The 18,831-nt window shown below is 43.4% G+C and overlaps 1 protein-coding gene across 7 annotated transcripts in view; it reads left to right on the top strand.

The window, feature by feature from the left end:
* LOC140715310 (cGMP-dependent protein kinase 1) overlaps positions 1-18,831 on the top strand; it is a 779,820-nt gene that overhangs the window by 724,828 nt on the left and 36,161 nt on the right. For all 7 annotated transcript variants that reach the window (XM_073027324.1, XM_073027322.1, XM_073027323.1 and 4 more), the window contains one exon: positions 6,471-6,610. In XM_073027324.1, coding sequence (XP_072883425.1) covers positions 6,471-6,610 — 140 coding nt within the window. The remainder of the gene's footprint in view (positions 1-6,470; positions 6,611-18,831) is intronic.

Below are 18,831 nucleotides of genomic sequence, written 5' to 3'. Positions count from 1 at the left end.
CCATCAGACTGCATCCTTCCACCGCACACTCCCACCACAGCCACCCACTCAGCACCATCACCACAGATCAATTGAAATCATTATTCTAACACTCCCTGCACCCATTCCTCTCTGGATCCTCTTCTTCCACCTGTCCTCTCTCTAATCCTCCTCTATGACCTCCCCCACCCACCTAGTTTAGATCCATGCACTGATCAATTACCTCACCCCATGCGCTCCCATAAGGTTCTTCTGACCCTCTTTGTCCTCGCCAGGTTACGGTCTATCAGGCTCACTGCTCTCCTGCAGATCTTGGTACTTTTTTATGTTTTCAAGATTCAAGATTTTTAATGTCATTTCCAGTACACAGGTGTAAAGGAGACTGAAATAATTGTTACTCCGGATCTGATGCAGCGCGAAAAAAGCACTACATAGCCTCCTTCCGGATGGGAGTGGGGCAAGCAGTCCATAAGCAGGTTGGGTGGGATCCTTCATGATGTTACTGGCCTTTTTCTGGCACCTTTCTGTATATATGTCCTCGATGGTGGGTGGGCTAGTGCTGGTGATGCATTGGGAGGATTTGAATACCTATGGTAGAGTCTTCCTGCCTGCCGCAGTGCAGTTTCGGTATCATGCAGTGATGCAGCATGTTGGAATCCTCTATTTTGCACATCAGTTAGATGACACGAGTTTAGATGTGCATAGTCCAGCTCTCTTCAGCCTCCTCAGAAAGCTTTGCTGACTCTGTAGGATGTGCTCTGGGACCATGAGAGGTTGTGTGAGATGTCTGCTCCCAGGTGTATGAAATTGCTCGCAGTTTCCACTGCTGTGCCTCCAATGTAAAGAGGGGGTGTGAGTGGTCCAAGTTCTCCTGAAGTCGATAGCCATCTCCTTTGTCGTGTTGACGTTGAAGAAGAGGTTATTTGCGGGGCACCGGGCCTCGAGCTCCTCGACCTCCTCTCTGTAGGCCATGTTGGTGATGAGTCCCATCACTGTTGTGTCATCAGCAAACTTGCAAATGGGATTACTCTGGTGTCCTCTGTGCAGTCATGTGTGAGCAGAGTGTACAGCAGTGGGCTCAGGACACAGACCTGGAGGACACCCATGTTGAGGATGATAGCCATGAATCCTATCTGAGGTTTGTTGGTCAGGATGTCCAACACACAGCTGCACAGTGGTGTATTTAGACCAAGGAGTAGGAGTTTGTTCATCAATGGGGCAGTAGACTTGGTCTCCATCTTGACCACCTCACTTTTCTGCACACTGGGATCCAACCATCCTTTCAATCCCATCCAAGTGTTTTAATCCCCATTTTGTTCCACAAATAAGGTCCTACTACCCAACATCTCAACCATCCTTTTTTTTTAACCATTCTCTGCTCCCCAGATCTTGACCCTGTATCTGGTCACACATTTTACCACTAAAAGGTCTTCACCCCCTGTTCTGATGTCCACATTTAACCCAAATTTTCACCCTCGACAGTTTACTTCTAAACACCCCCCTTCAGAAATTCAACTCTCTATCACAGAGTTTTCAAGCCTGGAAGTTACTCAGTCGGTCCAATTGAAAATTGGCACAGTAGCAAACAGATCATAGCTTGGTATCTGTAAGGGAGATTATGAGCTTTAACATTTTGCTCTGCTTCAGGCTTGTGATATGAGAGGCGATATTTGTGAATGCTCTAAATTTTATGATACCTCAGCATTTGCTCTTAAACTATAACTTTATAGAAGAGTGAATTTTAGTGTCCTGTTAATCAGGAGTGATTATTACCAAAGTTGCTGTTTTGCCACAGGCTAAAGATCATTCAGTAAAATGGAAGTATTATCCATTACATACTTGACTTCATTTTTGATAGCCCTGATGATGCATTTTATTCTTGAGTATAGTGCCAGCCGTGATTTCTAGTGTAAATATCACCATGAGACTTAAAATTGTTGCATAAAGCTTTCCCTTGCTGCGACTGAGTTATTTTCATGAGTCAGGTTTTAAAAATATATTTATTTAGCCCATTATGCCCATTTCAGGAAGTCTTAAAGCATTTTATAGCTACAAGAGTACTTTATAAGTGCAGTTATTATTGTTGTTAAAAATGCATCAGGTGATTAGCTCGCGACGAATTTCATGAACAATGACAATGTTTTGTGATGTCGTTTGAGGAACATGAACTGACCATGCACCAGTTGCATGGGATCTCATACTGTGCCCATCTGAGAGAATGGAGAGGGGGCTCAGATTAATGTCTCCTTTGAAAGACAATACATCTGGTAGTGTATAACTCCCATATAAGATAACATTCTGACTGAGAGAGACAGGGAATTTGACACAGCCTGTGCAAATTATGGTGAGGCTGGGAATGCTCACCACTTTGACAGTGACTCACATTGGATGCTGTGTTGAGCAGCATGTTTGTACACATTGTATAGAATAAATGTAAAACAACTTCCACAAGTATGGTTTGGCAAATAAGTGTGCCAGTTAGTGCTACTCCTCTTACTTTCTGTCCCTTATGCCGCTGGTGTTTAAGGCTGCAGTGAAGGTCTGTGTAGAAGGATTCTTCATTGCTGTTTCTGTAACAATTGTTTTTTGACCACTCAGGGTTGTTAGCCCTGAGCTGAACCCCTGAGCCTGGAGGACCGGTGGATCACTACCACTGGCCTCTACCCTTTGACCTACTTGGCATGGGTGACCCTACCTCGAGCCAAAGCACAAGGGCCTGACTCCAGCCAACATAGCTCTCTGGATCATTGAGGCACGTAAGCCTCCAAACTCTACATCAAAGTCATGGTCTTCTTGGAGGCTTCCTCCCCTGTGTCCTGCATCATGACATTATCTAGACAAGAGAGACAGCATTGAAATCCACATAAGTGGGAAAAGTTATTGTGCTTGTTCATGAGCAGAGATGTTGAGAACATCTGTATCTCCAGCGTGGAAGGAACAAATTGCATGAAAATTAATTTCCCAGTCAGCTCAGCGTGGATGGAAAATGTTGTTCTTGATCTACTCAAATGTTGCAAAAAGTATCAGATTTCATAGAAGATGTCCGCATGGGTTCATAAACCTGCTCACCAGCAACGGGTATGAGAATTACTCCCTGAGTACCTGGAGTGGATGCAGCTTCCTGCTGAGAACCTTTCACCTCTTCCTCCTCCTCCTTGTCCATCTTTCATCTGCTCTGCAATCTCCGTTCAGCAGCTTTAGGAGAGTAGATGGATGTTGCACAAGTGTCTGTGAAGCACCTACATGAACTGAGAACATCAGATTCCACAGCAAGTCTGGCCAAAGCATTCACTCTGATAAAGTTCACCTTGACAGGGAAATCATCCTGATCCACTTTGGAGTGGCAATCAAACCTTGATACAATTGATTTTGATTATCTTACTGAACTCTACTTCTCCTGTGGGAAGGGTAATTGTTTCCTTTTGGTGTTCCACAATTTAACATGTCCTCCCTTACCCCTCCATATTTTCCTCCTTTCATTTAGTACATAGTTTCACAGAGTCTTCAGATTCGCAAGTATACAGTGAAATGCATTTTTTGCATTGGCAACCAACATACCTAAAGATGTGCTGGGGGCAGTCCACAAGTATCGCAACACATTCCAGCACCAATATCTCATGCCCACAATGCTCAGCAAAACAACCCTGAACATAACAAAACAGAACACAACAACAAAACAAGCCCTTTTCCCCTTTTTTATCCTCCCTCCCACCCACCCAGACACACGGACTGTTCTCCAACTTCAGAACAGGCCTCTGGGCCTCCAGCACCCAGTTTCCAGGCTTCGGCTATTGGGTATCAACTTCCGGATTATTGATCAACCTTCGGTATCAACCCCTTGACTAGCCAATGACAGGACCCCATACTGCAGGCACGCCTACCAGCCAGCCCTCATGCCTCTTAGGACCCACCGACCTGGGAAGCCTGACATCCACGGATATCCTTCACCAACCATCCATGTTGCTGGCCTTTGAACACAGAGGCTTAGACGACATCTTGGCCTGTAATTCCACAACATTCCCTTGGATGTAGCTACACCTGTTGCACTACACCTGGTAACTAACCAAGTTAAGACAAAGACTGCACAAAGTACACTGCAGATGCTGTGGTCAAATCAACATGTACAAATAAGCTGGATGAACTCAGACTTCCGAGCAGTCAGCGTTTCGGGCCGAGACCCTTCGTCAGGACTGAAGAAGGAGGGGGCAGGGGCCCTATAAAGAAGGTGGGGGGAGGGGAAGGTGCAGGTGAAAAACCAATCAGAGGAAAGATCAAGGGGTGGAGGAGGGGAAGCAGGCAGGAGATAGGCAGGAGAGGTGAAAGAAGGAATCTAAGGGGAAAGCACTATGGGTAGTAGGAGAAGGCAGAATCATGAGAGAGGTGATAGGCAGCTATAGGTGGTAGGTCCCTCCCCACAGATCTCCCACCTGGTGCTTATCCCTGCAAGTGTAAGTGCTACACCTGTCTCTACACCTCCTCTCTTACCACCATTCAGGGCCCTAAACAGTCCTTCCAGGTGAGGCAACACTTCACTTGTGAGTCTGTTGGGGTAATCTATTGCATCCGGTGCTCCTGGGGCTGCCTCCTCTACATCGGTGAGACCCGACGCAGATTGGGGGACTGCTTCGTCGAGCACCTATGCTCCATCCGCCACAACAGACAGGATCTTCCGGTTGCCACCCACTTCAACTCTGCTTCACATTCCCATTCGGATATGTCCATACATGGCCTCCTCTACTGCCATGATGAGGCCAAACTCAGGTTGGAGGAGCAACACCTCATATACCATCTGGGTAGTCTCCAGCCCCTTGGCATGAACATTGAATCCTCGAACTTCTGGTAATTCCCTCCCTCTCCCTTCCACCATCCCACTTTCACTCTGCCTCCTCTTCTAGCTGCCTATCACCTCTCTCATGATTCTGCCTTCTTCTACTACACAGTGCTTTCCCCTTACATTCCTTCTTCACCTCTCCTGCCTATCCCCTCCCTGCTTCCCCTCCCCCACCCCTTGATCTTTCCCCTTACTGGTTTTTCACCTGCACCTTCCCCTCCCCCCACCTTCTTTATAGGGCCCCTGCCCCCTCCTTCTTCAGTCCTGACGAAGGGTCTCGGCCCGAAACGTTGACTGCTTGATTCAACAGATGCTGCCCAACCTGCTGAGTTCATCCAGCTTGTTTGTACATGTTGATAAGACAAAGACTGCCCCACTGGAAGCATTTTTTCTATAACTCATTGTGCTTGAGGATGCTCATTTAGCATTGACCATCAGCTTTGCACAGCTCAGAGGCTGTGTTGGTGTATGTTGGAGCCAGAAATATTCTCACTGCTCTGCAGTAACTTTGATTTATATTTATCAAAAATCCTGCTTGTATCAGACTTTATCAGCTCTGAGAAAAATCTCGGTGTTCTTGTTTATTGACCAGACCATGGCTATATTGTAAAACCAAAGGATATTTATGAAAAAAATCATCCTGCAAATCATAATTCATCACACCCAGAATGAAAAAGTTTCAGATTTTTGCTCATTCAAGCTGTCAGTCCTGAAAACTGCTTAATATACATGTTTAAATGTGTCCAACTTCCATTGGTTTAAAACACATTTTCAGATTGTGAGAGTAGAGGAGAACATAATCTCAGGAGAATAAGCCACTTAAAAATAAAATGAATAGGAATTCCTCTTACAGGGTTGTAAACCATTGTAATTCTCAACCTCAGAGAGCGGCGGAGGCAGCATCATTATGTATATTAAGGTTAAATTTGATAAATTTTTAAACTCAAATGGAATTAAGTATGTTCTAAGCTACATGCTTCATATTTTCAGAAACCTCCTTCCAACATCAACTGAAATTTATCTTTATGTCTAAGCACTAGAGATCTGCCTTCTTTGCATGTGTTCCTGTGCTTCAATCAGACCAGTGCTCCAGCACTTGAATCAATGATTCAAATTTGCCTTTCATGGCCTTTGCAGAATCTTCTGAAGCAGCTTCTAACCACTGAGAAGCATCTGATCCACTGCTCCAACGTAGAATACATAATGGCAAGCATACTGGGGAACATTTTTCCAATTTGATGGAACAGATAGATCCCTCATCCAATAGCTTGCCATGCTTCACTGGAACCATAATCTAGTATTTTGTGTCCTAGTTCTCCCGAGCAGAGACCAGCATAATCCCTGTGGGCTACAGCCAACGTTGTAAACTGAATACACAGGATTGGAGACTGTGCAAAAAAATTAACACTATGAAGTTGATCCCATGGTAGAAATGGCTGAACTTATAATTCCAATATAAAAAATGATGTGGGCCTTGTCCTTAACTTATGCAGGTTAAATTCTGTTTTAATTTATTACGGATTATTTGATCAGGTGTTGCAGTGAATTTACTTGGAAGAGTAAGGACTGTAAACCTCACAATAAAAACAGAACAAATAAGGGCAGACAGTGATGTCTCAAAGTGATTTTCACAAAAATAAGGCTCCTTTGTTCTTCATAGGTTCAGTTGAAGAGTGAGGAGTCCAAAACCTTTGCAATGAAGATCCTGAAAAAGCGGCACATCGTAGACACACGGCAACAGGAGCACATACGGTCAGAGAAACAAATCATGCAGGAAGCTCATTCAGATTTCATTGTGAGGTAAGATCACAGCAGGAACCGAGAGGGACACCAAAAGGAAAGCAATCGGGCAGTTGAAAATTATGCTTCTCATTATGTACTGGATCATCCCATGTGATAAAAACGTCATTGCAGGCCAGCTTAGGTTGTTGCTTTGATAATAAACAAATCCACTGGGGTAGTTGGGACCCAATGTCTGCGAATCCTGGAGGCCAAAGAAGCTGGCCTGTCCTGGGGTTAGAGAAAAATAAAAACACAAAAAGCTGGCAGAACTCAGCAGGCCAGACAGCATCTATGGGAGGAGGTAGTGACGACGTTTCGGGCTGAAACCCTTCATCAGGAGTGAAGTAACATGGGATGGTCGAGGGGGGGATAAGAAGTGGGGGGAGGGATGAAGTAGAGAGCTGGGAAGTGATAGGCTGAAGGGAAATGGGCTGGGGGAAGGTGGAGAATATGGGAAATAAAAGAGAAAGAAAGGTAGGGCTGGGGGGAGATTATAGTGAGGGGCGAAAAAGAGAGAGAGAGAGAACCAGACTAAAATTATAGATAGGGATGGGGTGGGGGGGGGGGGGGGGCAGGGGTATCAGTGGAGGTCTGTGAGTTGGATGTTCATGCCGGCAGGAAGGAGGCTACCTAGGGGGGAGATAAGGTATTGCTCCATCAACCTGCATGTGACCTCAGCTTGATGGTAGAGGAGGCCATGGACAGACATGTCGGAGTGGGAGTGGTCTGTGGAATTGAAGTGTGTGGCCACAGGGTGATCCCGCCACTGCTGGAGGACTGAGCACCAGTGTTCGGCGAAACGGTCTCCCAGTCTGCGGCGGGTCTCCCCAATGTATAAATGGCCACATCGGGAGCACCGGATACAGTATATTACCCCAGTTGACTCGCAGGTGAAGTGGTGCCTCACCTGAAAGGACTGTCTGGGGCCTAGGATGGTGGTGAGGGAAGAAGTGTGGGGGCAGGTGTAGCACTTCTTCTGTTTGCAGTGATAAGTGCCTGGAGGGAGGTCGGTGGGGATGGATGGGGGGATGAATGGACAAGGGAGTCGCGTAGGGAGCAATCCCTGCGGAAAGGTTGATGGAACGATACCTTATCTCCCGCCTAGGTAGCCTCCTAACTGCCAGCATGAATATTCAACTCACAGACCTCCGTTGATACCCCTGCCCCCCCCTTATCCCATCCCTATCTATAATTTTAGTCTGGTTCTCTTTCTCTCTCTTTTCCCCCCTCACTATAATCTCCCCCCAGCCCTACCTTTCTCTTCTCTTTTATTTCCCATAATTCTCCACCTTCCCCCAGCCCATTTCCCTTCAGCCTATCACTTCCCAGCTCTCTACTTCATCCCTCCCCCCACTTCTTAACCCCCCTCGACCATCCCATGTTACTTCACTCCTGATGAAGGGTTTCGGCCTGAAACGTCGTCACTATCTCCTCCCATAGATGCTGTCTGGCCTGCTGAGTTCTGCCAGCATTTTGTGTTTTTATTTATTTCCAGCATCTGCAGATTCACTCGTGTTGCCTGGGGTTAAAGATGTGTGTATGTGTGTGGCCGGATCAGAGCTGGGGAAGAACAGTGTCTCTTGCCCTGTTGCTGTATTGTTGGTTATTGTGTTCTGTGTTGTTCTGCCGAGCATTGTGGGCATACTATGTTGGTGCCGAAACGTGTGGCAACACTTGGGGGCTGCCCCAGGCACATCCTTAGGTGTGCCAGTTGTTAAAGCAAACAACACATTTCTCTGTATGTTTCCATGTACATGTGATAAACAAGTCTGAATCTGATGTCATCTATATCTTCTGTTATATCATTTACCCTAATTTCTCTCAAATACAGTGCATTTATACGGTTTCCTTGTATCTTCTTCTCACTCTTCCTCATTTCAGTTCTATTTCTATATCGTGCCACATTTTTCTTTGAATCAGTCTTACTTTCTCTCCAGTATAAGCTGTCTATTCTAATTCTTTACTCAGACTAATTGTAGAGAGATGCCTTCAACAACTTGAGTCATTGAGGAAGGTGCAAATATGTTTTTAAGGGGAAGCTGGATGACACACACAGAAAAATATTACTGTAAGGTTGGACCATACTTCTGTGGAATTTAAGTGAACTCTGAGACAAGTGATATAAATACAATATGATACAATGACATCAATTTTGCTGTAGTGCCATTTAAACATTTGCTTCATCAAGTCACATGGTTTAGTCTGGTGATTATACCAACTAAAAAGGGATGAAAATTTTAGTCGTTGTGGAACTCTGTATATAATTAGAGCTGTGGTATAGAGAGATGTAGCACAGAACCAGGCCCTTTGGCCAACCAAATCCATCATTTAGACGAATCCAACATTAATCACATTTGTCTCTTCCCACATTCACATCAACTGCCCCCAGATTCTGAGCATTTACCTACACACCAGAGGTAATTTATAGCGGCCAATTAACCTACTAATCTGCACTTTGTTGGAAAGTGGGAGGAAAACAGGGCTGCCAGAGGGTCACAGGAATTACATTAAAAAGTCCACATAGACAGTACCCAAGATCAGGATTGTATCTGTCACCGTGAGGCAATGACACAATTAACTACACCACTCTGCAGCCTATTGTTGATTAATCAATTCCCATAAATTGAAAACCATTGACACTTTATGAAAACTCAGGAATTAAAATATCCCGAAGTTTCAAACTCCCAAACAGTGCTCTGTGTTAAAGTGAATCCCATAGAAGCTCTAATGAGTAACTTTATTTAAAATATAATTTATGAGTGGAATTTTTAGAATATACAGTAACTACTCATGGACATTTGAAGATATCTGTGGAATATTGACATGCAGAATCAAAGTTAGAATGAGCATGTCGGGTAGACTTTCTGTAGAAGAATCTCTGGAGGTACAAGGTTCTGCTTCCATTTAGGTGTATGGATTTTTGAGTCTAGGTGAGGAATCTTGAGTAGTTGGAAAATACTTTAAACATGCATAGTTCTGGAAGTGTAACAATTACACCCCCCATCTCCCCCCAGTGGCACATATTATCCTAACTTAGAATTCTGGGAAACACCAACTACACAAGAACCATACAGGTTGAAAGACATCCACCACCATCATCTTGGGGCAGCTCAGACTGTGAGCTGAGAATGCAGCTTTGCATATTTTCACACATTCTTAGACTAATGTATGACCATCTGAAGCAGGATATCAATATCTAAACACAAAAGACTCTGCTGATGCTGAAAATCCAGACTGACACAGAAAAGATGCTGTAGGAACTCATCAGGTCGGGAGGTATCTATGGAAAGGAATAAGGAGTTGATTTTTTAGGACGAGACATGTGGACTCTTTATTCGTTAACAGAGATGCTGCATGACCTGCTGAGTTCTTCCAGCATTTTGTGTGTGTTGCTCTGAATATCTAACATGTGTGACTTATTAATCATTATCTGGAACTATCTGTCTTTCGAGGGGATAACTTTGAATTTGAGATAAGGGGAAGTAACCTGATTATCAGGTACATTGTGCAGTTCACATAAACAAGTTTAAGAAAACTTCACCTTGCATCATAATGGGTACGTGATCGTACAGATAAGTGGAAGGCCTTTTATTCTACAGAAAATGCCAAATCAAGGAGAACAAAAACAGTAGCAATTGTGCTTTTAAAGTCTCAACTATATGCTTGAACGTTGAATTTATATCTAAAGTTTTCTGAGCATTCTAAGGCAAATTATTGCCAACCTCCTGTAATAATAGACAGGAATCCAAGGTGCAATTTAAATTTGTTATGAATGTACCACAGCTCTGAGGGGCCGAAGGGTGCGGGACCAGCCCCCTCCTTCCGGAGAATCGCAAAATCGCTATTAATTCGGGTCTTGGACCCAGGAAATGAGAGACAATGCAACGGATTTGACCATTGTTCTTAGAGACACCTGTGTGAATTGCAACTCTATAGTACGTGCCAGCTATCAGGGACATCGACACCCTCGGGCAATGTGGGGTGGGGATTGTATCACCCTACCTTGATTGACATCTACAAATCTGCCAGCCATGATAAAAAGGAGACTGCAGGAGGCGGTACCCCAGCGACGTACCAGACGGAGACACCATCGCTCATCGCTCCCGTAAGGACGAGAAGCTGTTCGGGAGCCACGTGTGATTCGGTTCCCCTAGCTTGGGAAACGCGTGGCTGATAACCCCGAAAAGGATTTCAAACTGACAACGGGGAACTCACGTTCCCAATTCAACGATTTGAGTCCAAAAGACTAGCAAGTTTATTTTCTCTCTCCAACCCGTGAAAACCCAGCGGTCCCCAAACGGCTAACAGCCTTCATGAACTGGCGAGACTTTTATATTTCCATCGGACAATAGTTTTACCCCTAGACAAATGATAGAGCTACTTCTTATTGTTGATTGTTACAATACCCGCGCTTTAGATTGAGTATTGACGACGTATATTATCTGAATGTTTGTATTAACCTTACTTTTGTGCCCCTTTATAAATAAAAACGTTTAAAAATAGTACCATCAGACTTCAGCGGACCTCTCTATCTTTGCTGGTAAGTGACCCAGTTATGGGGTTCGTAACAAATTCAATGGAGGCAATTTATTTTGAAGACATTAATTACAGCAATATTTTCTTATATATGAATAACACATACAAAAATGGCAATCGCATTGAGACTTCAGAAATGGAATGATTTTCAGTCAATGTTACAATGGTGATGTTTTTCTGCACTTTTACTATTAGGTATGAGATTTGAAATCCATTATATTTTTTAGTAAGTAATGATGTCAACATTCTGTAAGTAAGAAGTAAGAAGAGGGAGGAGAATGGAGTGAACAGGATAGTTTCCCTGGGAGATGACATGGACACATTGGGCTGAATAGATAGATAGATACTTTATGATAGATAGCCTCCCATGTTGTCATCATCATCATCATATTGTCCAATTCGCTGCTGGCATTTAGAACAGTAATGAAGGTCCTCAACCTCTGACCTTGGCCATCTTCTCTATTGTGCCCCAGGTTTGGTTCAGAGTCACTACTGTTAGCCATGCAAGTTCTGGGTGGAAACTCAGGAACACCGTTGCACATAGAAATAGAAGGATTCTTCATTGCTGTTTCCGTGAATTTTTTTTTGACCAGTCAAGGTGGTTCGCCCTGAGCTGAACCCTTGAACCTGGAGGACTGGTGGACCACTCTTAGTCTGACCTCTACCCTTTATTCTGTTTGGCATAGGTGATCCTACCAAGAACCAAAACACAAGGCCCTGACTCCAGCCGCCATAGCTTTCCAGGTCATTGAGGCAAACCTCCAAACCCTCTGACAAGGTTGTGGTCCTCTTGGAGGTCCCATGTTATCATAAGCTCAAAAATGCTTGGCTGGAGCCATGGTGAAGGAGAGGATGCTTTAGGTAATTGAAGCTTTGTGACCACTTCTGGAGCAGGTAATTCCTGTACAAGTTAAATGGGGTGACAGATCAGCAGGAGTGGGACCAATTATCTTTGAAGCGTGGAGAGGGAAGGTATTATTAGATTTTTGGAGAGGGTTTGAACCATGTTGACATGGAAACGGCAACCTGGAGGAGAGAATTAATGTGGCTGGGCTGTGGTGCTGGTGACAAAGCTGGAAGATGGAAGAGAAATAATCAAGACAATTAGGGACCAAAAACAAAAGCAAACAGTAAATAGGATGAGAGTATGGGAAAAGGCCATGTTTAAAGTCACCCTATGTACATGCACATCACATTCTTAAGAATGGATGTGCATGGATATGATCAATGGAGCGTGAATGTTTATGATCATTATAGAAACATGACTATGGGATGTTCGCATGTGGGAACTAAATACTTAAAAATGTTTGGTGTTTAGGAAGTATAGGCAAAAAGGAAAAAGAATAGTTAGCATTATTAAGAAGGGATATCTACAAGTAGTTAGAAAGGGCTTTGACTCAGTAGATAGTGTAAAATTGGAATCGATTTGGATGGTGTCAGGAGCAGTTATTCATAAGTTTTGAATGTCAGGTGTGATGGTGTAAATAAGGAAATTAGAGGCAATATATTCATTAAATGAGACAATTAGATCAACATATAAACTGGATTACTAGATCAGTGTACCGAGGATCAGGCTACAGTGTCTTCGATCAAGCACTGTGCAGGGAAAATGGATTGATTACAACCTTGCTGTAATAGGCAACGTTAAGGAAGAAGGTGGCAGGATTATAGATTTCTCAAAGGTGAAGCAATTCAATCAGAAACCAAGGTTTCAACCTAAACAAAGGGAAGTACACTCAGTGGCCACTTTATTAGGTACCTCCTATAGGCTGAGTGTATGCTTGTGGCCTTCTGCAGCTGCAGCTTACTCACGTCTAGGTTCTACGTGGTGTTTGTTCAGAGATGCTCTTCTGCACACCACTGATGTAACACGTGGTTATTTGAATTACTGTCGCCTTTCTGTCAGCTTGAACCAATTCTCCTCAGATCTCTATCATTTCCACACCATTCTCAGTAAGCTCTAGAGACTGTTGTGCATGAAAATCCCAGGAGATCAGCAGTTTCTGAGGTACTCAAACCATCTCGTCTGGCACCAACAATGTCAGAGTTCCTGAGATCACATTTCATCCCCATTCTGATGTTTGGCCTGAACAGCAATGGTACAGTAGAGTAGGGTTACCTCCAGTTTCTTCCCACAGTTCAAAGATGTATCGGTTAGTAGATGAATTGGTCATTGTAAATAGTCCTGTAAGTAGGCTAGTGGGTTGATGGGCAGTGTGGGCCTGCACCACACTGTACTTATAAATAAAATAAATAACTAAACAATTGAACTTTTTGACCATGTCTGCGTGCTTTTATGCTTGAGTTGTTGGCACATGATTGGCTGATTAGATATTTTCATTAACTAGCAAGTGCATGGATGTACCTAATAAAGTGGTCACTGAATTGGAAGCCAGATCGGCTAATGAAAATTGGAAAGTTACACTAAAGGGTAGGGCAATGGGTAAGCAATGTCTAGCATTTAAAGCAGTATGATTTGCAGCAAATATGCATCTTAATTACACTGCTCATTCCTCTTAACTGATGAGCAAGGCACTTCATCAGTCCTTTGCAGTTACACACTGATGAAATGTGAAACACTGATTATTTTTTAGGAACTGGTTCTGCAAGTAAATGCATTGATGTAAGGGTGGGGAGAGAGAAAGGAAAGTTTAGAAAATAGTAACTTTATTTGTCACATGTGCATTGAAACATTGAAACATGCAGTGAAATATGTACTTTCCGATATACCTAGTCAGGATACACAACTGCCTCTCCCTCTCCATTATCCTCAACACAAGTGCCCCCCAGGGCTGTGTGCTGAGCCCATTACTGTGCACTCTGCTCACACACGACGGCACAGCCAGACACCCAAATAATCACATTGTCAAGTTCATCAGTGGTGGGGCTCATCACCAACTACGATCTAACAGCCTGCAGAGAGGAGGTGGGAGAGCTCGAGGCCTGGTGCCAGGTACGTAACCACTTCCTCAGTGTCAACGAGACAAAGAAGCTGGTTGTCGACGTCAGAAGAAATCAGATCACTCACACCCCTCTTAACGTCGGTGGCACAGCAGTGAAAGCTGTGAGCATTTTCAAACTTCTGGAAGGACACAACCTCTCACAGTCTCAGAACACATTCCAGGCAATCAGGAAAGCTCACCAATGCCTCTTCTTCTGTAGGTGGAAGAAAGCTAGACTGTGCACATCTATACTCACATCCTTCTACAGACGCACAGTGGAGAACATCACAGTGTGGTACAGAAGGTGCACTGCGGCAGACAGGAAGGTTCTACAATGGGCAGTCAAAACTGCCCAAAGCATCGCTGGCACCTGCCTTCCAGGCATCAAGGACATATATAGAGAAAGGTGCCAGAAACGGCATGAAAGATCCCACACGTCCTGTTCATGGACTGTTGTCCCACTCCCATCAGGGAGGAGGCTATGTAGCATCCACATCAGACTCAGGAACAGTTACTTTCCCCAAGCATTAAGGATGATCAACACCTCCACCCACTAACCCATCCCTCACACTCTCCCCCTCCACCCACCACCACTACTTTTATCATTTCCTATCACTTTTTTCCATCACTTATTTTTTTGACACACAATCTGTCTCTGTATATAAGCTATCTTATGTATTTATAATTTTTGTGTTTTTTATTATTGTGTTCTTATTAGGTTTTTTTAGTGCTGCATTGGATCCAGAGTAACAATTATTTAATTCTTCTTTACGCTTGTGTACAGGAAATGGAGTTAAACAATGTTGAAATGTGTCATTTGCTTCAAATCAAATCAGTGAGGATTGTGCTGGACTGTCAGCAAGTGTTGCCAGAGTTCTGGCACCAGCATAGTATGCCCACTACTTACTAACCTTAACCGTACACCTTTGGGATGTGGGGGGAAACTGAAGCATGCAGAGGAAATCATCGCAGATAGGGGGAGAATGTACAGACAGGAATCAAACACAACCAGTGATCGCTGAAGTGAAGCACTAGCTGCTACGCTACCATGCCACCACTGAGATAAAGAAGTTCTTCCAAACATGCAGGTACAGCAGTAATGATGTTTGTATGTCATTTGACAAGTTTGCATACTCTCGGACAGCATATAAACATGTCTTAAAAGACTCGTGACCTGAACAAGACCGCTAATGAATTCAACATCATCGCAGAGCAACCGCAGGGGATTTGGTGATCTACAGTAGCATACGTTTAGCTCTTAACCCACCAATTATTCAGGAGAAATTTCTGTGAAAGTTCCATCACAGAGACGGTTGAGCTCAGTGAGAGTCAGGACCGGGGTTTCCAAACTGTTTATGTCATGGACCCCTACCATTAGCCATGGGGTCCATGGACTCCAGATTGGGAACCCCTGGACGAGACTGAAGAATTCACCACCAATGTCAGCCAGAGACACCAAGCTGAGGATTTATCTCAGCTTCTTCCTATGATTCTACTCATCAGAGAAACAACTGTTTTAGATTTTTCAACTTACCATTAAGAAGTACTCTATCTAAAGCCATTACATTCCGTAATGATTATAAATCCCAAAAGTACTGTGCCTAAAATCCTCAAAACCTGGGCACCAGTACTAACAGAGCCTTCTGCCAAGCTGTTGCAATTACAGTAAGCCACAACATTGGCAACTACCTGACATTTAGGAAGCCTATCTTGGTATGTTCTGTCTGTGAAAAGTTGGATAAATGTAATGCAGCTCATTAGTACTTAATCACTGAGTGATGGGCTTGACAATGATACCCATGTGCTAGGATTGAACTTAACAATAATCATGCCAGTGCCTGTGGGTAGATACAAGCAAGAGTTTACCCAACAGGGCAGTAAACTTAAACATTGCAGAATCCTATTACACATACCATGTTTGCCAGCAGGAGGGCAATCACCATGCCTCAATTTTATAGTGAGTAAAAGTGTGGGGCGCGTGATGCTGCTTTGGAATTTCTTCAGAACAACTCAATAACTTTGCTCATTGGAGCCTCCACTCCTGTCCTGAACGGAACTCCCACAGCAACTTTCGCAGTGGTTCTGTTGGCAGCCGGTGAAACTGTGACATGTTCACAAATGTTCAAAATCGATCAAAAGCATACTTCCTTAACTTATTAAAAATGAATTGTTACAACACTGGGAAACTCCAAAATACATTTAACAATTAACATCTAAAATTGCTTAATTACCTGAAATATATCTCTGCCCTGTTCAACTGTTCCTCTCTTATTGAAATGAATGGAATTTGTGACCTGAGCCATAGCTAACCTACCCCAGGTTCAATAGCAGATTTACCAGTGTAACTGCTGGGACACTGTGGAATTTATGCCCTTGTGCATGTTCAAAATGTCGGAACTCTTGAGTTCACGTGTATCTGAGTTCCCAGGGTCATCTGTGAAAGCATTAGTACAAAAAATGAGAATACCTGTTTTGCTTTGCAGAAAATTATTCTGGAAAGTACCTGCAAAGCAGCCCCTTCTTGCAAGTTCACACTGACTTTGTAACATAGACTTCACTTGTGAATTGTTCATCCTTTACATTTTTCGTGCAATCGCAAGGCACCACTGGATGTTAAGAATGCCATGTACTGTAGGTCTACCCCACTAGCAAGTTGCTGGACAGCTGTAAGGCTGGACTTGTTGCACGACATTTCATCGCCTGCCACAGCCACCCAGGGAAGAAGGCACTGGAGGCCATGCGCGGAGGAAGTGCGCTGTCCAACAAGTGGTGCAAGTGATTGACTTGAATGTTTTTCTTGTGATTGCAAGACCCTGTTGGACGTTGGTAGTGCGGAATACCGCAAGTCCGGTTCATTGGCGAGACCGACGGCGGGAGACCAGGCCCTCGTGCCGCAGTGTCAGCTGCCAGGGAGGGAGATGCCGTTGGCAGTGTTCGAGAGGGCAGAAGAGCGGCGGGTGCTGGAATCCGTGCTGGGTTGGACGGTGGGGAGGCGTTGGCCCCCTCCCTTCAGCACTGCTCTCTAACGTTCGCTGCTGGGAAGAGCAGCTGAATTGCATTTGTCTGCAGCTGCACTAGCGCGTGATAGGGACTGCTAAGTGCTTGTTCTTGCAGAAACGTGGCTCCAGCACCACCATTCTTCAGGCCATGACACCCAAGGACTCAGCTATACAGTATTATCTTTTATTTTATGACTCTGTTTCTCTGCTATTGTAACTGTATGTGCTACTGTGCCATATTGTGTGTACTCTGTGTGACAGTTGGCACTGTGCTCTGCACCTTAACCCTGGAGGAGAGCTATTTCCTTTTGCTGTATACACGTGTATGGTCAAATGACAATTAAACTTGAACTTGAACTCATATGCTCTTGGCTAGAATCAGCTGTCACATTAACAAGGAGACATACTGCTTTTCTTTTTGCCTTGCTGCCTCTCTCTTTGGTAATTGTATGATTAAGTGAGTAACTGCAACACATCTTAATTCAATTACTGTACATCGTCAGCATGACTTTATTATATCAATGTTGTTTTGGAGCAGCGATTGTTAAGTTAATCGGCAATTCCTGCAATATGTTCTCCTTAATTCGAAAAGAGAAAACGTAACTTGCTTTTCAATTCATGTCAAATAATTCACAGAACGGTTTGTAACAGTGATAAATCATTTGCTTTTACAGTTGAGGAGGGTGATGTTTTGCTGGGTATCTCAAAGCTAGTAGAACATTATCAAAGTTCAAAGTAACTTTATTATGGAAGTACATATACGTCACCACATACAGCCCTGAGATTCATTTTCTTGTGGGCATACTCAGCAAATCTATAGAATAGTAACTATAACAGGATCAATGAAAGATCAACCAGAGTGCAAAAGAAAATAAAATGTGCAAATGCAAACATAAATAAACAGCAATAAATAACGAGAATATGAGATAATAAGATAAGGAGTCCTTAAAGAGAGATTATTAGTTGCAGGAACATTTCAATGATGGAACAAGTAAGTATAACTATCCCCTTTTATTCAAGAGCCTGATGGTTGAGGGGTAAATCCTACAGGATTTAGAACACCTATGCACATGTACGGCCAGAGGAATGAAGCATTGATCCTTTTTGACAATATATTTAAAATAATATAAAAATGTTACCACAGAACATCTGGCTTTTTTTTGTAGAGACGTTAACAGAAGAAATCAAAGTATGGTCAACCAGTCCAGAATTCATACTGGAAATTCAAACTAGATCCCTCTCTCTACACCTGGATGACACAAGGTGCTGGGAACTAAGTGTAACGCACACCATTGCAATCAGATGACAGATCAATCATTATGCACTTCGGCCGTTAACTTTCATGAAGCAGTTTAAATGTCATACCAAATGCAGTCTTTGACAAGTTCTGAAGAGTTAAACTCCAGTAATTTCAAGATTAATTTCCAGGGTTCTAGACCAGAATAATTGCTCCATTTCTTCTTTGATCTGTAATACATGTAGTTTTTTATTAGTCTGTCACTGGTTGCTGTGTGAGATTTCGTAGCATTAAAAATTAGCAGTATTTTTGTTACAGTTGACTGATTTAGGCTCAGATAAATGGGTAAAGCTTTTCCAGAGTCCTTAAAAGATAATTTTAGTATTAAAAAATGTTTGGAGCATTTAGTTATTTTTAGCACAATTGTCAATTCAAAGCATATACAAATGAGCCTACAGTAGCTTTGTCTATGTAATTTATTTTCACCAAGCTTAGTATGGAGTTTTAATGATGATGATTTGTTAT

This window comes from Hemitrygon akajei, chromosome 23 (genome assembly GCF_048418815.1).
Source record: "Hemitrygon akajei chromosome 23, sHemAka1.3, whole genome shotgun sequence".
In the NCBI taxonomy this organism is placed as follows: domain Eukaryota; kingdom Metazoa; phylum Chordata; class Chondrichthyes; order Myliobatiformes; family Dasyatidae; genus Hemitrygon; species Hemitrygon akajei.
The sequence above is the reverse complement of the archived record's forward strand: the minus strand, read 5'-3'. Positions and strand labels throughout refer to the sequence as shown.